We start from the raw sequence: 22069 nt of genomic DNA, 5'->3' as shown, positions 1-22069 counted from the left end.
CAGTGTACAAGGTCATAAGCACTGAGAGCTTCAAAGTGTTAGATAAGACACATCTGCAGCTGCAGCTGCAGAGGGCCTGTGAAAGCAAGCTATGGCATTAGCAATATGACATTGGAGTACAGCAATAGTAATGGTTTAAAATATCAGGCCAACATCAGGCCAACATTAGACAATGGCATGGATGTATGGTTACAGACATGACATAGGTGGTGCAAAACAAATTATACCTACTATTAGAAAGTAGTTGTTCATGTGAACCATATTGCGCGCCCTTTCTCTTCTGATTATGAAAATAATGGAGCTGATGGGAGTCACTGGAATACAAGTGACATGTTTTGAAGGCATTCATGCTAGTTTCCCAACCCTAAAATTTTAGTAATAGTTGACTTGTTTTCATACTTATCTCTGCAGCTACAATGACAAGAAACTTACTTAAAAAATTAAAAACCATTAAATTTGCTACATTTCACATATGATAATCTTTCTTAGTCTTTGAAGGGGGAAAGTCTTATCTAAACTCTAATCTGGTGTCTAATCTGAATGGTGAGCCATGGCTTTCAATGGGGTTCAACTGTGGGCTGAGAGCATGTCAAGTTTATTGATTATGGTCTGCAACCAGCATAAGGGCTGAGTGCAGCTTGCATTGGCGTCAGGTTATTGAATACTGCTTGTTTACAAAGCTGTTGTTTTAACTGAAGATACTTTATAAATAGCTGCATTGGGTTTTGAATGCTGGGACTGGTACTCATAATGGATGGCATTCACGCTTCAGCTTCTGTTATGTGAATAGCAGTTTCCCACTTGTTAATGGTGTTTTGTCATCCCAGATGAAGAAGATGAGAGTGAAGAAGAAAGTGATGAGGAGTCTACTTTCGAGAGTGATGAAGAGGAATCAGGCTCTGAGGATGAAGTCTTTGATGACAGTGTGTGTCCAAAAAGTAAGTCCTGCTGATCTCTAGTTTTGAATTTTGGAGGACAGTTCTACCTTAAGGTTTGAAATGAGACGTGGCATTTGAAATTTAGAAAGATGTAGCTAACAGAGAGCTAGTTTCTTCCATCTGTTTGCTAACTCACTTAATGTAACAATATACTTCCACAGAAAGAAAAGACAACTTTCCAGAAGCCTGGTTTTCATTGTAACGTGATGCCATAAGCGTTCTGTACTAATCTGGTAGCTAGTATCATCATTGATGTGAAAAAATTAATGCTACGCAAGGGCTAAGTTGTATGTAATACAAAACCTTGATGTCTTTCCTAAGAGGAGTCCCTGGGAAGAATTCCATATTCCTGTGGCACTGTAATTTTTTGGGGTGTTACTTAAAATCAGTATTATTTCTGAGAAATCTCAGGGTGCTCAAATTTTGACTAAGCCCTTTGCTGCCATCTAGTGACTTGAGGCAATAATTTTTTATTGCTAGGGTTTGAACTTTCATTTTTCAGGACATATTTGTAAACCTCTGCTAATTTACACACTCAAGACAAGTAACCTTTTTGTTGTTCGTGTAAATTAGAATCTTAAGAATAATACAATGGGGCTGATGTATTTCTGTTTGATAGGGTTGCATTTTATAAACCTGTTTCATGAATGTATATATTTGTATAATTCTGAGCAAACTGATGAAACTAATGAAAAGCTGTGGTCACTTTGAAGTTCCCCGTCTGACATGACCCTGCTCACTTGAGTAGGCTGCTGGCATGAGCAGCTAAAAATGAGCTCATTCACGTAAAATTTGAACTAATCTGATGGCAGAGAAAGAATCCATAAAATCAGAGAGATCTTATATGAGATCATCAGACTAAACTATTCATTAGCACAGATTATTCTGCTAATTGCCTACAAGAAATCTTCCCTCAGCAGGGAAGGCATTTGCAGGGTTAGGGAGCCCATATCTCTAGACTGCTTTTATGAAACCTGCAAATGCTTGAGGGAATGTGGTACTCTCTGCCAGAAAAGGCTGTGATTTCCAGTGGACTGTGGGAAGAGGGTGCCCCCAGAAAAAGACCTGCAGAGCCTGCAGGCATGTTTCTAATAGGGACCGTGAGGCTGCCTTCGTTGCTCCAGCAGAGGCCGCACTAACCAGCAGGTCTTGTGGACAGTGCACCAGTCAGTTAGTTGGATGGGCCCTGCTAGAATGTTGGTGGGATGTGTTGCTTCTGATTGTCCCCCATGATCAGAAGCAACACAGTTTTGAGTTTAGAAAATGAATTTTTCCTCGACCTTAGAATTGCTAAAATACAAGAAAGCAGATTCTATTCCACCCCCCCACCCCCACCCCATCCTTTTCAAGACGCTGAGAAGATGACAGGTCCACTTCAGTGAATTTGCAAGGAGCATCATTCTCTTCGTCTTTTTGTCCTCCATCGTCTTTTCCACACTATGTTTAGAGGGACCCTTCATTCTAACTGCCCTCCTGCTTTAATTGAGAGTGGAAGCTTGTTTTTTTTAAATGTGCTTTGTGTGATGTGTGGAACTTTTTTCTGAATAGGCTGGATTTGCCTTTCAGATCAGAAGGGAGTGTTGGTCAATCATAGGACAAGGAACTGTAAGCCATGCTGCAACTAAAGCCTCAGCTCATTTACAAACTCGCTACCTCCAGGTGGAGTCTTGAGTGTGGGCAGAATATCAAGTACTAGAACCCAGAATCTTCCCAGCCTCTTTGCCTCCTTGAACGCCTCCCAACTGGTCGCACCCCAACACAGATACTCCCAAGCAAGAAAATCTATAACTAAATCAGAGTTATATCTGCTTTCTTATTGCAACATTTATAATTTCTTGAGCTCTCAAATTTATAGGTCGCTGCCTAAAAATAACTGAAGGCCAGTCAAACTAAAACTGTAGCCATTACTTAATCTGAACCTTTTCTTTCCAGATTGTGATGAAGCACTCTTTGAAAACACACTCCAGCTCCGAGAGAAACGACTGGATATAGAAGAGGCCTTAGTTGAGGAGAAGAAAATTATTGAGAATGTCAAGAAGGAATATGAAGCACTGGCCAAGAAGGTACTGGACTGAATTCAGCCCTCCTCCAAGTAGCCCTCCTCCAGCCTAAAGAGCCTTCTTCCCATTTAAATGGCTCTTCCACTTAATCCAGAGGAAGGCTCCTGAGATTGGGAAAGGCTAAAAGGAACTAAAAGGAAAGGCGGGATATACATATTTTAATCAATAAATAAACTTTGCTCAGTGGAATAGTAAGGTGGGGGTAGGATCCATCCCATTCTGGCTTTTCCCACCCCAGGCTGACCTAGCCAGTGGTAGTGTGTTACTGACTGCCTGGAAATGCTGATGCGCTGGGACTTGTGTTTCAGCTACGAAGCTAATGTTCTATCCACTCGCAGAGACATTGTAGCACAGTGCTGATCTCAAAATTTCAGTGTCATGAATAAAAGAATTCACTCACCACAAACTTTGTTTGTCACCACCAAGAAGATTTGCAGCAGGGTGCTAAAAGCATGGGGAGATGCGATGTTGCTGTGGCTGAGAAAGTAAAGCAATTGATTTATCCAGGGCTGAACCGCAACACAAGTAGCTTCAGTCGATGAAAACTTCCACATGACATTGTGCTCCTTCTGAGCATAACCTGCGGGGTCCTGGACCTTTCTCCTTTGAGCTAGAGCAAGAGGAACCACCCCCTTTGCTCTGGCTCCAAGAGTAAACTGGAGTGTGCCGTGGGTGAGTATCTGTGTGAAAACTCTTATCTAGGGCCAATCTGAGAAGGGGGCAGAGCTACGTTCTGCCTTCAAGATGATAGAACTAGGATCCACATCCCCCCCCCATTTTAAACCCTTTAATGGGCTTTTTCCCCCCTGATGTGCCATAGTATATAATTGTGCCACGACTTGGCTGCGAAGAAGGAAAGGTGTGTGCAGGAGGCATTCTTGTCCATGCTAATGCCACAATGGATCGCAAGGGGAGGAGTGAGAGAGCAGTGGGGGTGCAGAGACAGGATGTGCAAACACCATTCCTGTGCACCTCCGCCCTGCTTGCTGCTGCTTCCACAGTGTAGGTGACTTTTCCCACCCCATGTGAAAATATCTTATTTCATCACACCCTAAAAGGATCTTGTCAATTATCTTTCATAAAATTGATTTTTTAACTTCATTCATATGATGATCTTACAGATTGTATGCCTAATCAAACATGTCTTGCAATGGATGGATTGGGCTTCCTGACTTGGCGTGCTCTGTTACCACTGTTCACTGCTGATCTAGTCCTGCAGTTATAATGGATGCTGTTTCTCTTTTTAACAAAACAGGTGAAAGTAGTAGCAGCTCAGCTAGATGCAGCAGATTGGGAACTGGAGGCCTATCAGCGGGAGAAACAGCAGAGACTGAATGAACTGCATGTAGTGGTGCCTTTGAAACTCCATCAGGTGATGAGTTGGGCAGATTTAAAAAATGAATTATGGTAGAGATTTGCATTAATTCAAAAGATTCAAAACAATGAAATATAGTAGAGATTAGCATTAATTTTTTTTCTCAGGCCTATAATTCATTATTTGGTTTCCTTTTCTTTTAATCTCCTACTATATAAAAGGCTAACCATGTTCCTGACAACTCATTTCATACTCTGATGCGCCTCCAGAGGGTGCTGTTGTGGAGGGAAGCTCAGAGGAGGCAGCCCGTTTCTCCAGGGAAGCCCAGCTGGGATCAGAAGTGGAACAGGTGGCAATGCCCGCCTCCCCTTTACCCACCTGGGTCAGAAGCGGAGCAGGTGGCAATGGCTGCCCTCCATTCATCCAGCTGGGATCAGGAGTGGAGCAGGTGGCAAGGCCCGCCCACCATCTTTACCCAGCTGGGATCAGGTGCAGAGCAGCAGGCAATGCTCCCCCCCCCACTTCTCCCGGCTGGAATCAGGCACTGAGCAGGTGGCAATGCTCCCCCCCCCATCTTCACCCAGCTCGGATCAGGAGCGGAGCAGGTGGCAATGCCCCCCCCCCGCCCTCACCCAACTGGGATTAGAAGCGGAGCAGGAGACAATGCCCACTACCCCCCTTCACCCAGCCGGGATCAGGAGCAGTGCAGACGGCAATTCCCGCCCCCTTCACTCAGCTGGAAATAGGCGTATAGCAGTAGGCAATGCCTGCCCCTCCTCACCTGGCCTGTATCAGGAGCAGAGGAGGTGGCAATGCCCACCCCCTTCATATGGATGGGATCAGGAGGGGAACAGATGGCAATGCCCTCCCCTCGTCTTCACCCAGCCAGGATCAGGTGCGGAGCAGGAGGCAATGCCCACCCCCCTTCACCTAGCTAGGATCAGGCGCAGAGGAGGTGGCACTGCCCACTCCCCCTGCCTTCATCCAGCCAGGATCAGTCACAGAGGAGGAGAGAATGTCCACAACGGGCTTTGTTGCTAGTTGATAATATACCTGGACTGACTTGGAAGTGATTAATGTGAATTCCAGTTGTTATCTTCATTCTGATTGGCTAAAGACATTTCAAACAGAATTGTTTGTGACTACCAGCTTGTCATGGGGTTGGGGGTCCTGACTCAGCTCAAGGACCACCAAGTGCCCCTCCGAGGTTTCCTTGATAGTTAGTGACCTGTTGTTTCTGTGGTACAATGATGCAAAACTGTGATGTTATTTTATTGATTGACCTATATGTCTGTGGTCATTTCTGCCAGGTGGAATACATAGCTAATGGAGAAATACCTGCTGACCTCTCCCAAGCATTGGTGTTTACCAACCAGTCTTTGGTGAACTTGCAGCAAAGGATCACAACTCTGCAGCAGGAGAAGGTTGAGCAAAGGGAGCTCTATAAGCAGGCACGGGAGCAGCATAAGCAGCTCATTCGAGACAGGAGGGAGATGATGCTCAGGATAGAGAGTGAGTTGCTTCTTCACACAAAATGTAGGTTCACTTGTGGAATTGGCTACCTGCAGAGCATGGCAGTGGCTACTAAGCTGGATTTAAGAGGTGACTATACAGGTTCATGTGGGAAAAGTCCATCTCCAGTCAAGCCATGGTGGCTGACCGGAGCTCAGAGTTTGGACACAGTGTTCCTTTGAATGCCAGCTGCCAGAAGGCGGCAACTTGGGAAGGCTGGCCTTTATCTCCATTCTGTGGGCTTTCCGGGTCTGCCACTGGACAATATAGACCCTTGGCTTGATATTGCTGTGAAAGCTTGTGGTTTCTTTTTCTGTAACATGCTAGGACTCTTCTGGTCATTACATCACTAAAGGTTTACACTGGTTGCCTATTTCAATTTGGGTTCATAGTGGGTTTTGACTATTAAAATAACCTATCCGACTGATTTTCAGAAGACGTCAGGGCTTTTTTTCAGCAGGGATGTGGTGGAATGGAGTTCCGGCACCTCTTGAAAATGGTCACATGGCTGGTGGCCCCGCCCCCTGCTTTCCAGACAGAGGGGAGTTTAGATTGCCCTCTGCACAGAGCACAATCTAAACTCCCGTTTGTCTGGAGAGCAGGGGGCGGAGCCACCAGCCATGTAACCATTTTCGCAGACGGCGATTTAAACTTTGAAAAACTTCCCTCTTGTTCCAGCTGACCCAAACTGATGTCATTGTGCAGTCCTGGGAGATGCGCGCACTTTGTGCACATGCATGTGGTACCAGGGGTACTACCTCCTGCCAAGAGTTGTCCCTTGTGCTGGCAACCCACTGAGTTACACCACCTCTTTTCCCAGAAAAAAAGCCCTGGAAGACGTTGTGGTTTGGATGGACCCACTTTTGAAGATGAAGTGAGTGGCTAACAGAAACAGGCCCTGGTTGTGGAGCACTGTGCCCAGATAGTAAAGTGACAAGTGCTAGCACTATTAGTGGCTAGGTGCACCAGCTTAAAATGGCTTTTTTACCAACCATTTAGCAGTTTCTGATTAATGTTGCTGTAGCTGTACTGATTCTTGGTCAGTAATGTATGTTGAATGTGAATTTTTGATACATTTTTGTACATTATTTACTGTTTTGTTTTGTAAGCCCGCTTGGAAACCATATGGTCAATAGACAGGAGACATGTATTTTAAATGAGTAAATTAATGCCACACCGAGATGCAGCAATCTTGGCTGCAAAGATTTTCTTGCCTCTTTCTTGCAACGGAAGAAGTTGGCACAGAAAGGTTAAAGCGCTCTCCAGAGGGCTGAGTTTCAGAAGCTTTATAATTTCAGGCCCTGATGATCTATGCAGCTCTGATTGCACTTGAACCCATTTGCATCTTTTCTCACATTTGTAAAAATGCTGCTGCTTCAGACATTACATTTTTATATGTACTCATATTCCCTCGGCTGTCCTCGAAGGGAAGTTTTAAAAAATCCCTTATGAGGAAAGGATTTGTCCCTGCTGTGAGGAAGGGATAGAATCATTAGAACACATTATATTTGATTGCAAGGTGTATAACAATCTTCGCAAATCTCTTCCTCTTTTTTCAACTTTGCCCCTTACCCGTAGCCAAAGGATATGCACTCTGAGGGGTTTCTTTTCAGATAGACATCCTAAGATCACATTTCAGGTGGCCAGATTTGGTTGGATTGCTTCAAGGATCAGGAAATCCTTAGCGTCTAAGTGAATGATTTTATTTATATGTACTCATATTGTACATGAAGAAAACTTAGTATGTAGTGTTCTAAGATATATTGGTGCACATGGGAAAAGTATGTGTGTAGCATGATTGCTATGAACCTGAATTAATTACACTTTGTGGGCCTCATGGCCCTAATCCCATACACTGGTATTCTGGATAAGTAGTGCATAGGACTGGGCACTAATGTCCCAAATCCACAGCATTAATGGCTACTTATCATGTTGTGTAAGTTCTGAGACCCAATGTCAGAGTTAATGCAGAGGCTACTGTCAATGCTGCTATTTTAGTATTTGCTCATTGCACCACCAAACAGTCCAGCAATTGTGTCTAGTGCTGACAAGTGCTGATCTGTGGGTGGTCCCTGCAAGAAAGGTTTTGCCATCCCAGCCTGTGCTCAGTTTTTTCTAATGGTACCAGAAGGAAACAAGTAAGCTGCCTGGGCCATCTCTCTACTGCCTAGCAGGCCCATCCATCCCAACTAGTACAATGTATTCCGACCAGAGGGTTGCAGTGACCAGGACTACCATTTGCACTGTGGCAACTAAAGCAGAGCTACAGGATCAGACTATTGGACATACCAAGGAGTGTCAGTTTTATTGACCTAAATGAGACAGAATAAAATATGCACATTCTTTAAATGCAAAGCTTTATTTTTTTAGGAATGGAAGAGAGATGCAATCAGCTAATGATGATGAAATTTGGCCGGATAGTGGACTTGGAAGCACTGCAGACTCTTTCTGTAAATACAAACCTGGAAGAACTCAAGATGAAAATGATGGAAAAAGAGCAATTGCATGCTATAGAACTCAAAAAATGGGATGTAAGACTCACTACTAAATCATATGATGATGCAGTCAGGTGACCAGCTGAGATACAGGGGTAACTTTGGGGAATATCTAGAGGTAGGGTTATATAAGGAATATAAGATTTTCCTCTATGAAAACTGTCCAGTCAGGGAAGAGTTCAAACCCTGTCTAGGAAGGAGATTCCAGTACGGTAACAAGGGAAGGTTTTTGTGCAATAAGACACATGAAGCATATACTTCAGAAAGTTCAAAGCATTAAGAATAATGCTATCTGGTGCTACCAAAATGCTTATGTACCAAATACATGGCAGAGAGGCCAGCTGCTGTGATCTAGAAAGGCTCTTTTTATATACATGCACAATATATTCAGCTGAACTTTTTTCACCTTTGTCTTCCATTTATCAGCCTAGAAGAGCAAGAAGGTACAGGGAATTATAATTCTTGATTGCTACCCCAAAACTTGTGAAACATCCTTTTTTGCAAGAAAAAAACTCTCTGGATCATGTCATCATAATAATCACAAGAGTTTTTTCAATTTTGGCAATCTTTCAAGAGCTGGATGAGCTTGGCTGGGGAGGGTTCAGTTGTGGGCACGATATTTCCATTGAGAAAACCATAGTAGGAACCTCTGAATAAAAAGCCTATGAATTGAAGGAATCGCCTTCCCCACACTAATCCAATCTGAATAGTTGAATTGATTTCTGTATGTCCTTTGGACTGGAGAAAGGTAATCTGGACTCCAGGCCCTTAAGCCATGTTATGTTGCAAGGCTCTGAACTGGGGTCTAGAGGCAGAGTTTGTTCTTGTCAGGCCTCCTCCATTCACGCTGTGAAGGATGAAGCAAGGCCTTTGGATCTAGATAATATGTATATGTGAAGAATCATGGATACTTAGGCAATCATTTCCCATGATTTTCTACTTCTCCACAAACATCGTATATGCATAGCAAAGTCCAGGCTCAGTTGTTCTACTGGTTCATTCATATTCTGAAGTATGCTTATTTACTTCATCACCAGTATGAACATTATTCTCTTTCCCTGGTGATAATATCTGACCATTTTTGCCTCTAAGAATCCTTCCTTCCTATCTGTCTGGCATCTTCAGCTGAAAGAAAATTCCCCAAGCATCTTTTTTTTTCTACAGTTGTGGAATACATTGATAATAGCCAAGGTTTAAGATATTTTTAGTCCATGGGTTCCTGTTCCTGTTTTGTCCACTACTTTTTCTGTGCCCCTTCTAGGCTACAGCCCTCCAATAATTCCTAATTGTATTTTCATAATTATATCACTCCAGGAAGTCTGTTCTGTTGCAGGCCAGAATCCATGAACTTCGTCAACAACTGATGATGGTGACCAAAGAAAACACTAACAAACTGCTGCAGCTGAACACATTTTGCACCGAGAAGATGACAATTGAAACGAAGTTGGATGCGCTGCAGAATAACCTGGTATATGTGGCTTCTATTAGCACTTCATTACCAGTAAGCCAAAACTGTACTAGGCTATAGCTTTTGAGCTTTTCATTGGGGAAAAAGTGGAGATGGGGCCCCTTTAGGACCACTGAAAAGATGACAGGACTCAGGTGGACAAAAGCCATTAGGGGCGATAGCTGCAGTGAGGAGGGGCAACAGAGATCAAGCAGAAAAGCTGGTAAGGATCAAGCTAGTCTTCTAGGACTCCACTTCAGGGTTATAATGGCTGCCTGACCCACCAGTTACCCCACTCCGATGGACATTACTCAGTTTTATGAAGTACCACCTGATGCGTATTTTTCCCATGCTTTATCAAAGGGAATTCCTTTGAACAAGGGCTTGAAGGGATGCAAGACATCATGACCTGTAGTGTTTGGCATATTCAGATATCACAGAAACCAACCTTAGGATGTCTGTCTGAGAGCAAGCTGAAGCCCTCAAGTTTATACAGTCCTTCCCTTTGCCTTTAATGTCAAAACTGCAGACTAGGGAATCTTCAACGATTTGATTGACTAGTTCCTGGTTTTCTGTTGGCAGTGCATGCAGGGGGAAGAGGAACAAAATATGCAAGCCCAAGGACTGTGGCTCACTCTTGTTATAAAAAGGTGTATTTGCTTGATGTCTGAATGTAGGCTTTGTCTGTGCGTGATCAAGCCATCAGACACAGCAATTTCCTTGAAATGAAAGGGGTGACTTTTATAGGTGAAATCATGATTTGAGGATGTTATATGCCTGAACAAAAGGATATAAGATTGTACTAATTTGTATCTTGTGTGTCTAAAAGGGATTTCTGGCTTTTGACTCTGTAGGGAGCAGAATTCCAAGGGCCCCGCAAAGCAGATATTGAAGAGAAAGAGAGGCTGCTTGCCTTGGTCCAGCTTCAGGCTCAAGAAGCTGAAGTCCTAAAAGAAGAAATCACTCTCCTAAGCAGAAAGGATGGCCGCATCTTTCCACCATCCCAGCCTTTGTTTGGACCAGAGGGTGTACTGGATTAAACCCTTCTGACTGTGTTCTCTTTATATGTAAGTTAATCCCACCGAAAAAGATAGCTCGTGACACCTTGCCATTTTGAGATTCTTACAAGAGGTTTGCAGTCCAGTTCTGAATTTGGATTAAAATACCAAATTTTAGCTGATTCGTTAAAATCTGGGTATTCTGAATCAATAAACAGGTACCCCAAACTTTTACTGAATTTTCAGTAAAATTTGGTTGTTTTCTATGTGAAAATCATTCCAAGGGGTTTCTGGTGGGCTGGCGGAGTCATTTTTCAACCAAATTTCACCAAAGTTGTAGTGAATCTATTCCTGTCCTGTAATGACGCCCCTCCTCAAGTTTCAAGAAGATTGGACCTTTAGAACCAATTCTATGGGCCTCTGAACAAGGTGCTCCCAGTCATTCCATAGATTGCTTTGCGGGGCGGGGGGGGGGGGGAGTCAAAGCTGATTGTTGCAACTTGGCCTAACAGAAGCAAACTGAAGCAACTGAATGGAATCACTCCAGAGAATCACACCCAAACCAAACTAAAGCAAGCAACACTGTTGCAACTTAGTCCAACAGAACCAGTGTCATTCACGGCAGCCAGGCACAGGGCTCAACCAGTTGGGAAACATCACAGAACAGAATCAAACAGTACCCAGCCACAAGCACAAGGTATTCCCTTGCTTCAGTGTGCTTCTGTTGGGCTAAGTGGCAAGTGTCCCTTAGTTTGGGTGGAATGGATATGATTCTCTGATGTGTTGGATCTCTTGCTTCACTTTGGTTCTAGGGAGATTCCATTCCCTTATTTTAATTTGGTTCTGTTGGGCTTTCTCTCAGATGAACTTCATTTGCATTTGGGAATGTCCTTTGGCCCTGGTAGCCTTTCTCCAGTGGGTTTCTGCAATGGGAGTCAGCTTTGACTTGTTCCCAATTATCCCCCCAGGGTCCAATCTTCATGACGCCTTGGTGTGGGGGGGTCTTTAGAGTCAAGAGTAGAATCCCTCCATATTTGGTGAAGTTTGGTTAAAAAATGACTCCCCAGGCCCTAGAGTGATTTCCCATAGAAAACAATGGCCAAATTAGAGAATCAGTTTGGAATTCGGGGAATTCTGAATTTTTTCTGATTCAAGAAAAAAAATTGGATTTACCAAATTTTTCTTCGTGTACATCCCTAATTTTTACTGCTTTGAATAATTCTGAAGCAGTATATAAATGCATGTTTTTATCTATGTGATGTGCCCTGGGCTTTATGATGCCCCCTTTAGTCCTGGTATAAGCTGTGTGACTTTAATAGTGCAATCTTTTCTCAGAAGGAGAAACATGTGACTGCAGAGCTACTGATGCTGCTGATAACGCCATTGGAAAGAAAAATTGATAACAACCCTATTTTATCTATTCATATTAGTACTGGACTGGTTGTGATTTTTTTGTTAGACAAGACTTCATATTAAATACACCTATGATGCACAATGGAAATGCATTGCAGATACTCAAGTTGTTCTCCCAAATTAGCTAGTTGTATCTTAACAGATATGCAAATGTATATCTACATCACCATACTCAGTAGTACATGCTACTAAGCAGCACTACTAGTACACAATGACATTTGGGACTGAGCCAAGTATTCATAAATTAATGGGGCTTCTCCATCATAATACCAGTGAACATGAACAAGTCTTTCCATTCTCTGTCTAGTACTTGGAACATTTTGGTTCCTGACACTGATTTCAAAAGGTGGCTGGGTATGGCCATGAAGAAAGCAAGTATGTTTTTTTTTTTTAAAAAAAACCCAACTGTATATGGTAAAGGATATTAATGAAATGGTTGTTAGCAAGTTTTGGATTACTCATAATTTGTATTTTGGCTCCTCCCTCTAGATGCTGGAAGGAAGCAGTTAGTACTCCCAGAAGTGAAACCAAAAGCTAAAGAATTCTTCTATCTTAAATGTTCACGCTTTTTGTTCAGGTGCTATGGTGAAGTCTATCTAAGGCATTGGATAATGTCTGTTATTTAATTAGATGTGTGTTTGGAAAAAATGAATGATAAAGGGACTATAACAACATGAAGAAATGATGCATTTTCAAATGGGACAGATCCTAAATAAAACTGAGGCACCTACCAAACCTTTTTCACTTGAATTTTTGTTTGAGCTTCTTACTGACTCCTGGATGGCAACTGTGCAGTAGGGAAAAGGGTTTTTTTCCTATTAAAATATTGACAATTACTATTACTAAAATAATAAATGGGTTAATTGCAAAGGGATCTAGTCAGAGGGAAGAAACAATCTTTATTTAGTAGATGAAGCATGGCATTTGTTTTGTTACAGGCACACTGTCACAGAATCTGTGTTGTGTGTATTGCTTGTTAATGCAGATAAGTACTGTACCTACTTTAAATCTTTCTTTTGGCATTCTGTAGTGCGATTTTGACCCTTCTGCATGGTCTTACCATTCTAGAGATACACCTTTTTGCAGCTGAAGCATGTGTGTTCCTTGGCCCCTGTGCTCATTCTGTTGCTGAAAGACAGCTCCACTGCCTTCCCTGAAGTAGATACTTGTCTTTTCGAGTCAGAAATCTGACAAAGGCACAAATTGTTACTCCAGCTTCTGTTTTGTTCCCCTTGGCACGTGATGCCATTTCTCTCAATACAAATTATAGAAGGCACATACACATCTATTTACAAGTGCATAAATATATAAATAGAGATGTAATACAAAAATAAATAGCTATTTTCCTCTGTTTAAAACAATAGTCTCTGTATGGCAGTTTCCTAACTGGTGCTAGGAAGAGTCTCTAAAGGAACATGCAGCGGCAGGCTTTTCAGGTGATTTTCCAAGCTTTGTTCCAAGGAAGTGTCCACTGGGTTTAGGGGACAAATTTGTCTTCTGTCCTGGCTGAAATCTGACCTCTCTATATCTTCAACTGGTACTAGACCAAGGCAGCAGGTGGAATCTAAAAATATAAGGAAGGACAATCAAAAAGTACCCTAGCAGAGACCACCTTTTTTTAAAAAAAGCTCATTCCACTATAAAGGCATATCACAGAGCTTGATTTCTTCCTATACAAGTCTTCCTTCATTTTCCAGATTGAATTTAGAATTATCAGAAAATGCTTGACATTTTATTGTACAGATGAAGACATGTCACTTTTTGGCTAAAGCAATGCCTACACTGGAAGGATGAGTGTGTTCTAGATGCTGCTTAAATATATCTAGATGGACTACAGCAAGTATCTGAAAAATACAGAACTGCTATTTGTGTAGAGCAGGGGTCCCCAAACATTTTGAGCCTGTGGGCACCTTTAAATGCTGACAGTGGATGGTGGGCACAACCACAAAATGGCTGCCACAAGGCTGAACCAAGTACAAAATCACAGGAATGCATAACTCTAATAGTAACTCTTCAAAATTTCAGGAAAAAAACTTAATTTAGGATGCCTTTAAAAATGAACATACTGTTTAAAAATATTTTCCTGTATATGCACAGCTTGTCTTCAGTCATACAGTGAAGATTTTTGTGCTGCGGTGGCAGCTGCTGCCAAAGCAACTTCTTAAAAATCTGCACAGCCAATCCAATGGCCAATGAGAAGCCCTGCTGCACAAAAGCTCCACCTGACCCTGCCCACTTTCCCCCCAAAATTGGTGGGTGCCAGGAAAGTTGTCTGCAGGTGCCATGGTGCCTACAGACACCATGTCGAGGGTATAAAATTTAAGTGGCTAGAAATCAGCATGCCCACCAATTGGGTTCTCCTTTGCAGTGCTGCTTAGTATGACATTACCATCACATTAAAGTCTTTCTTCCTCTGTCTGTCATTAATTTTAGAAAGCATCTTTACAGAACAACACCTTTTCTCCCATGTGCCTACCTAAAGGTATGACTCTCTATGCATACTACTGACCTGTATGAAACACAGGGTCCTTCATGACTTCCACTGCAGAGCTGCCCACCTGGCTTTGTGGTACTGAGTGACATGGGCCAAGGAACTGTTCATGAAGATGAGGGTGGTGGTGATGGCAGTTGTCATGTGGCTCAAGTAGCTGGTGTGTAGAGCTATCAGGAAGCTCGTAGAGAAAAGAACTGTGTTCTGGCCCAGGACTAGGGAGTCTGAGTGGAAGAGAAAGATAAGGCTCTCGTCAACCAATTTCATCTCTTCTAATTGACTGGACAGACGGAAAGAAGACATTTGGCAATGTTTCAGTGAGATTACATTATCATGAAACAACATGTGAATGTTTTGTTTAGAAAATATGTTCCATGTCTCTCTTGGGCACTTAAACAGTGCCCAAGAGAGTTTACAACACACAAAAAATCCAATTATTATTATTAAAAAAATGAAAACCAGACCATTAATAAAGACAAAACAGAGCATTAGATATCAATTAAAACATCTGTGAAACAGCAGCATCAATTTTCAGCATCCCCAACAAAACTCCCTGAACTTCATATTCCCTCAGAAATGAAAATGTTTTAGCCAGACATCTGATGAAAATGAGGAGACTGAATGAGTTGAACATATGGATGGAGGCAGTTCTGCAATGATGCTCATCCTTCAAAACCTATTTAGGGATTTTAAAGTCAACACACAATACTTTGGTTTATGCCCAGCAATCTGGCATGCCCGGCAATTAGTAAATCTGATAAATTATGGAGATTTTTAATAGGCCCCCACAATTACTCTTTCTATTGCATTCAAAACCAAATAATTTCCAAACCCTTTTCAAAAGCAGCCCTACATATTGCAAACTGCAGTAGTCCAGCATGGATATTACTTCAGTTTACAGGAAAGTAGTATATCCCACTGTAAGTACAGTTTAGGGGATTATATCTTTAAAAAATAATGCCTGTATATTTTATTGCATGCAAAAACAAGCTTTCAGCAAACTACAAAATTAAATATGCCAGTTTCCCTCTTCCTGTATTCCAAAGAATACCTATATGCCTATATATATTTCTATATGACACCAATGTTGATAGGGGAGGCCATTCCCATCACTTTCCTGTAGTATTGTATGTAGTCACTGTTTATTCAAGTCTCATAGCTAAGGCCATACCTTTGATGTTCATCTGGAATATTTCCATTTTGCAGTACCCTTCCCTGGAGAAACGCATTGGTCTCATACTGCTGAGAATGGAAAACACGCATCAGAAAAGCAAAAATTTAGAACACAAGAAGTCTTGATTACAGTGCCTGCATATAGGAATATATTCCAGTTTAGGAATGCAGAACCAAGTCTGTTTTTTTCATTATAAAAATTGAGTTCCTTTAGAGAAATAGCCACAGCATATCAGACTAATCCTTTTGGGTTTCTAGAAGCAGATTCCTGCTGAGATCTGTATTTCTACCATCTTGGAGATCCTTATTGGAACAGCCTGCAGTATTATACATTGCCAAGAGTGAAATGCTTTAAAATCCCAGCACATTATGTTAGCTCTTGGACACACTACGTACTTGAAGGTTCTTTTGCTTTTATTCAGTCATTCAGAATCTGCAGATGAAGCATATGTTGTTCAAAACATCTACAACAAGTTTTAGACGTTTCCATTTTAAGATGGGATGGCATTCGTGACAACTTGCTGTCTTTTCACTTTTGCTTTGCAAGGCAAAAGCAACTATGGAGACACGCCAGATGGAATTCCAGCATAGTTCTGCTTGGTATCATTATCAGAGAAGGAAATATGAGAAATACAATCTGCAACATCTACTTTGCCTGGAGAAAGTACCTGATAAACTTCATCTGGGCTGTAATCTCGTGGCTTTGCAGTTGGATATCCTATTGTAGCTGGAGGAAAATGGCCACCAGCACTCTGGTGTGGTGGCAGATGCACACCATTTGCATAACGCAACCCATTGGCACGTGGAGTGGAGACCCCTCGCAGTGGAACCATAGTGTACTGGCAAGATGATACCAGCAGCCCTGCTCCAGGGAAGCCCAAATCTATGGTTTGCTCTGAAACGATAAAGTAAAGAATATACATTTTCAGTTAAGAGGAAAGACTCAATTTTAGCTGCAAGTATAACTGGAAATACTAGACAAATCCACCAAGGAACGTGAAGAAACATGAAGGAAAAGTACTGAAGGCATGGACAGGACAGACTATTTGGGGGGTTGATTACTAAAAGCTGTTTTAGGTCACAGAGCTAATTCAGACTGTTTCAGGCTCACACAAATCAAACCTGATGATATGCACATAATTAAAGTTACGGCAGGATGAATTCATGTAACTTTTCAGGAATGATTCTACGAGTATGTGGGGTGTGAGGTATATTCAGAATAAACCTACAATTCTTGCAGTATCCCCCTTAACTTTCAGTCAAACGGTTTCACACATAACACATTTTTCCAAGTAGAATTTGAGTATCAATGTCACTTACTCTGCTTGGACCAAGCCCTCCAAAGACAAAATGGGATGAAAGCCACAATGATGAGAACGATGGAGCCCAGCACCACTCCTACAATCAAGTATGGCAAATCACTGGAACGAGCTACCATGGCTCCTGCTCCAAGGACATTATGACCACTATTGGGTAGTTGATGTTGCTGAGGGGACACTGTAGATGGTGGAAGGCGTCCAGGCAGTCCCAAAGATTTACGAGCTTTAAGAAGGAGGGGGGGAAATATTGTTACAATATTTACATGTTACTTACACATCTCTAAACTTATCTGTGTTAGCCCTCTAGCTCAGCCTGTTTTACCCTTGACATATCACTTTTCTTTAGCCCATTTCAGAAGTTCTAAACTGGTAGTGCAAACATTCATGAGAGGAGAATTAAAATGGCAGTGGAAATCTCAGCCCTCGGTCTACATGCCTCCATTGGATATATGCACAAACGTGGATACATATATGTTCACACATATGTCTCTCTTCATGCCATCAGAACCTTGCTTTTCATAAGGATAGTTTAGGTGGGGAGCTGTGTTGGCCTGCAGTAGAAAAGCAGGATTTGAGTCCAGTGGCACCTTAGAGACCAACAAGATTTTCAAAGTGTAAGCTTTCAAGAGTCAAAGATCCCTTCTTGGTTTACAAATTTTATTTAAGCTATAAACAGTAAGTATAAAAGAAAAAAAAATCTAAAAAACCCACACTAACGATACATATAAATATGAAATAACAAACAAAACAAACAGTTAATAATACAAAATACAGTTTAGAAAGATAAGAGACAAAAACTAAACTACAAATTGATTCCGATTTTCTCCGCAACAACTATATATCGTTTTCAAGGCGTCGCTTATTCTATGTTAAACATAAGAGCCCTTTTTTTATTGTTCATGATTCTTAATCCATAAATCCAGATATCATCAAATCATTATCTATTATATGTAAAAAGTCTATAAATGGTTTCCATTTGGTGAAGTAAGTTTTGTCACTGACGCAAATTCCAAAACCTTTACCCGCCATTCCTCCTTTGTAGGCAATGTTGGAGTTTTCCATTTTTGTGCATACAATAGTCTTGCTGTCGTAATCATATATAAAAACAAAGTCCCAAAACTTCTTTCCAAAGCTCCCTTCTGCAGACAAGGAAGCTCTGACTCTCAAAAGCTTACATTTTGAAAATCTTGTTGGTCCCTAATGTACCACTGGACTCAAATCCTGCTGCTTTTCGTGGTTCCTAGATCCACAGAGTGCTCTACATATATAAATTGCAATACCCATAAGTTCTAAATAAACGTTCCAATGAATGTGCATAGATTGTGATGGAACAACTTCCCACCATAAATTCTGCCTCTCCCCACAAATGTTCAATCTACCTACTTAGAATGTCTCAAAAAAGTTTTTTAAGATGCAGAGTCAAGATAGTTTGAAGATTCTCTTCCATTCTCTCTCTATTCTCCATATTATCCAGTACATTAAACTTCCTACTTTAATCACATTCATTATGTACCCATATGTGAACATATGTCCCTTTTAAATAACCCAAGCAAAATGTTTATTATTGTAAATATGGTTTTCTTGCTAATCAGTTTACAAGGAGGACCAAATGATTACTACTTACTGCAGGCTTTTCACTTGGGCCATAGATGGCTTCTTGTTCTTCCACAGTTTAGCTTCTCTGATTATTAGCCCAGACACTTATTTTTCCGGTGATCTTGCAGTGGCTATGTATGCATAGCTTTCACCCAATTGTAACTATCAGTGTGATGTGTGCAGAACTTAAATTAGAGGTAGGAGCCCTTAATGAAATCCATATGCACAACCCTGACTCCCATTTTGAGTAGGACAAATCTCCCACCATCTATAAGTATTAGTTAAGGAGACCAGCCTCCGCTGCAGTTTGAGAACTGGATGCACTATTCAACCAGCCTAATGTTTGTTCAAAGTACATTAATAATCTCCTAACAAAATCCACTTATGATATAATATCCACACCAAGTGAATAAAAATTTTATCTTCAAAAAGATCACAGCAACTCGTTACAGTTTCTCTTTGTACTAAGTTGCATTGCCAATAGGACTACGTCTCATGAAGACCTAAAGAAGGCCTTCTGTATATATAATATAAAGCTTCTATTAGCATTAGGTGTTACAACAACTGATAGGCAAAAGATGGCTTTCAAGATGGGCACAAAAAATGAATTTCAGTCATTAGTACTCTTGCCTTTGTTCAGTACACACAGTTTGTTAATTAGTTTCATCTCCAGTTTCATTAATCATGGGCAATGTATTTCTAGACGTCTCATGAATCTCTTCTAAAGCCATTTTGAATAATTCAACAATCGGTGTGTGTTTGTGTGAGTGTGTGCGTGTGTGTGCTCCCACAGCTACCTTTGGTTTCGCAGATCATCACGTTGCTGAATTCACTTTCTCCACCCTCGTTGAAACATTGCATTTTTATATCATATGAAGTCTCAGGCTGTAGATGACTGATGGAATGCCAGTATCGGTCACCTGAATAAGAGGCAATATATTTCAGAGTCACTACTCTCCTATTAGCACCAAAGGATAACGAAGACATATAGTGCAATCCCTATGCAGTGTTACTCCAGTCTGTCCATTAAGTCAATAGACTTAGAACAGAGTAACTCTGCAAATGATAGTGTAGCTTACTGGCAAACACAAGAAGATCTTCTTTGCATAATTGATGCAGAAATGCTAGGAAGAGCTGTTCTGCCACTATAATGTGATGCCCTATTGAAAGTATTTTGCAGTGCAATCCTAAGAAGAATTCTACTCTGTGGAACTTACTTATAACTGCACTACTGGTTTTAACTGTGAATAGCCAAAATGTAGCTGAATCTTGGCATTATCCAACCAAGCAGCCGTTTCTATATACACTCTTTTTAGTGGGTGGCTAGTAGACATTTTTATTTATTTACAACATTTCTATGCCATCTTTCCACCTGAGTGAGGTCCTCAAGGCGGTGAACATCAAAACAGCATTTAATATATAAAATAATTAAATACAAACACAACACCAAAACCAGGGAGGACAACCAGTAACAGTCATTGGGGTTATGCCGAATGAAATGAAAATATCTTCACCCGCTGAAACAATTCTTCACTTTTATTGGCCCTCATCCCTGTTTGTATCTGTTTGTTTATACTGTATACATTTACTATATGTTTTTACTGTATTGTTAAAAATTCATATATACATTTTAAATGCTGTCTTAAGATTTTAAATGCTTTAAAACTTTGATGCTCAATGCCTTGGGGACCCTATTTGGTTGGAAAGATATGCTTTAAATAATTAAATAAAATAAGACAATGATAGAGGGAGACAGACGAATCTCACTGGGGAGGGAGTTCAAAAGTTTTGGATCCACAGCTGAGAAGGCCCTTTCTCAGGCTGCCACTTGTCTAGCCACAGATGGTGGAGCCACATGCAGCAGGGCCTCCAAAGATGACCTGAGAGGCTGGGCAGGTTCATATGCTGACCCCATGCCGTGTAAGGCTTTAAAGGTAAATGCCAACACTTTGAATTGAGCCTGAAAGCAAACTGGGAGCCAGTATAGAACCAGACTGGAAGGATATGGTCCCTACAACCCACTACAGGCAACAATCTGGCTGTAGCATTCTGTACCAACTGAAACCTCTGGACAGTAATCAAGGGCAGCCCCAAGTAGAATGCACTGCAGTAATCTAATTTAGATGTTATCAGGGCATGCACCACAGTGGCCAAATCTTTCCCTCCCAGAAACAGCTGAACCTAGTGAAAGACACTCATATATGCTTCTGCCATCTTTTGATCCAACAGGAGATACGGATCCAGCAGCACCCCCAATCTACAAACCTGCTCCTTTAGGGGGCGTGCAGAAGGTATTTCTGGGTCCTATCTCCTCCCCCTGCCCCCACCAGTAGCTCTTCCATTTTGTTGAGATTAGATTAACGGCAATTAACAGCCAGCTAACTGGCTGTAGGAGCCAGCTAACTAGTAGCTCTTACCTTCAACCACATCCTTTTTGTAATCACTGTCATTATCACTGTCAGTTGGTCGATAATAGATGTAAAAACCATGAATCGGGGTATTGTTATTACTGGCTGGGATGTACTGTAAGGAAGAGTAGAAGGCATAATTAACAAAAGCACAAGTGCTAATTGAAGCAGCTCTTCTATGAGCAGCTGCAGGAAATGTTGTTCCTCAGAACCCTGTAATATTTTCACAGGACCATAATAAAAAAGATCCTGAAGGCCACTCCAACCAGTTCTGCCCCTCTTTCTAGCATCCCACTCTAGTGAATTCCCAATACTTTTTGCAGTGTGGAACAGGAACATGTCCTTCACTAAACTGCACATCAAGGATCAACTATATTATGCATTCATTGTGTTTAGAGAAACTTCCCTCTTTTCTCATTGGATTAATCGGAATGTAGCAAATATACAGAGCCATTTGCTTTCAGCCCTGCTCATAATTTTGGATGAGTGTATGAACTTGAAACATCTGAAGAAGTCATTATGATACCACAATGGAAAATATACAATGCAAAGGCTAGATGAAAGGGAGAACATCATCACTCAACAAGAAATTAAACCCTGGATTTTTGGCAGTGGATGTAGTGGTGGCCACTAGCAAATATGATTTTAAAAGGGGACTGATAGATTAAGGGAGGAGAGCTCCATCAATGGCTGCTAGCTATGGTGATTAAAGAGAACCTCTCCAGACAGAAGCAGTAAACCTTTGAATATCAGTGCTAGAAGGCAGCATCAGGGGAAGGGCTTGGCCAACTATGCTATTTGCCCAAACCAAACTGAAGCAAGGGACACTGTTGCAACTTAGTTCAACAGAACCAGTGCCTTTCATAGCAGGCAGGCACTGAGTTCAGCCAGTAGGGGAACAGCA

General features: G+C 41.5%; 2 protein-coding genes across 4 annotated transcripts in view; one reads left to right on the top strand and one right to left on the bottom strand.

The window, feature by feature from the left end:
• Positions 1 to 12893, top strand: part of CFAP44 (cilia and flagella associated protein 44) — an 89882-nt gene extending 76989 nt beyond the window's left edge. The window contains exons 29-36 of one of the 2 annotated variants that reach the window (XM_054973070.1): positions 828 to 938; positions 2871 to 3001; positions 4254 to 4370; positions 5624 to 5825; positions 8196 to 8356; positions 9654 to 9788; positions 10622 to 10834; positions 12668 to 12893. In XM_054973070.1, coding sequence (XP_054829045.1) covers positions 828 to 938; positions 2871 to 3001; positions 4254 to 4370; positions 5624 to 5825; positions 8196 to 8356; positions 9654 to 9788; positions 10622 to 10807 — 1043 coding nt within the window. In that variant the 3' untranslated portion in view covers positions 10808 to 10834; positions 12668 to 12893. Of the gene's footprint in view, positions 1 to 827; positions 939 to 2870; positions 3002 to 4253; positions 4371 to 5623; positions 5826 to 8195; positions 8357 to 9653; positions 9789 to 10621; positions 10835 to 12667 lie in introns of those variants that run through there. The other variant, XM_054973071.1, reaches the window with a different exon arrangement.
• A 159-nt stretch (positions 12894 to 13052) lies between these two features.
• BOC (BOC cell adhesion associated, oncogene regulated) overlaps positions 13053 to 22069 on the bottom strand; it is a 98020-nt gene continuing 89003 nt past the window's right edge. Inside the window, exons 14-20 of one of the 2 annotated variants that reach the window (XM_054974153.1) lie at positions 21175 to 21280; positions 19555 to 19677; positions 17163 to 17384; positions 16511 to 16737; positions 15841 to 15911; positions 14688 to 14893; positions 13053 to 13742 (exon numbers count right to left, since the gene is read on the bottom strand). In XM_054974153.1, coding sequence (XP_054830128.1) covers positions 13561 to 13742; positions 14688 to 14893; positions 15841 to 15911; positions 16511 to 16737; positions 17163 to 17384; positions 19555 to 19677; positions 21175 to 21280 — 1137 coding nt within the window. In that variant the 3' untranslated portion in view covers positions 13053 to 13560. The remainder of the gene's footprint in view (positions 13743 to 14687; positions 14894 to 15840; positions 15912 to 16510; positions 16738 to 17162; positions 17385 to 19554; positions 19678 to 21174; positions 21281 to 22069) is intronic. The other variant, XM_054974154.1, reaches the window with a different exon arrangement.

This window comes from Eublepharis macularius, chromosome 3 (genome assembly GCF_028583425.1).
Source record: "Eublepharis macularius isolate TG4126 chromosome 3, MPM_Emac_v1.0, whole genome shotgun sequence".
NCBI classification, from domain to species: Eukaryota; Metazoa; Chordata; class Lepidosauria; order Squamata; family Eublepharidae; genus Eublepharis; species Eublepharis macularius.
Note: the sequence above shows the minus strand (reverse complement) of the source record. Positions and strands in the feature narration are given on the sequence as shown.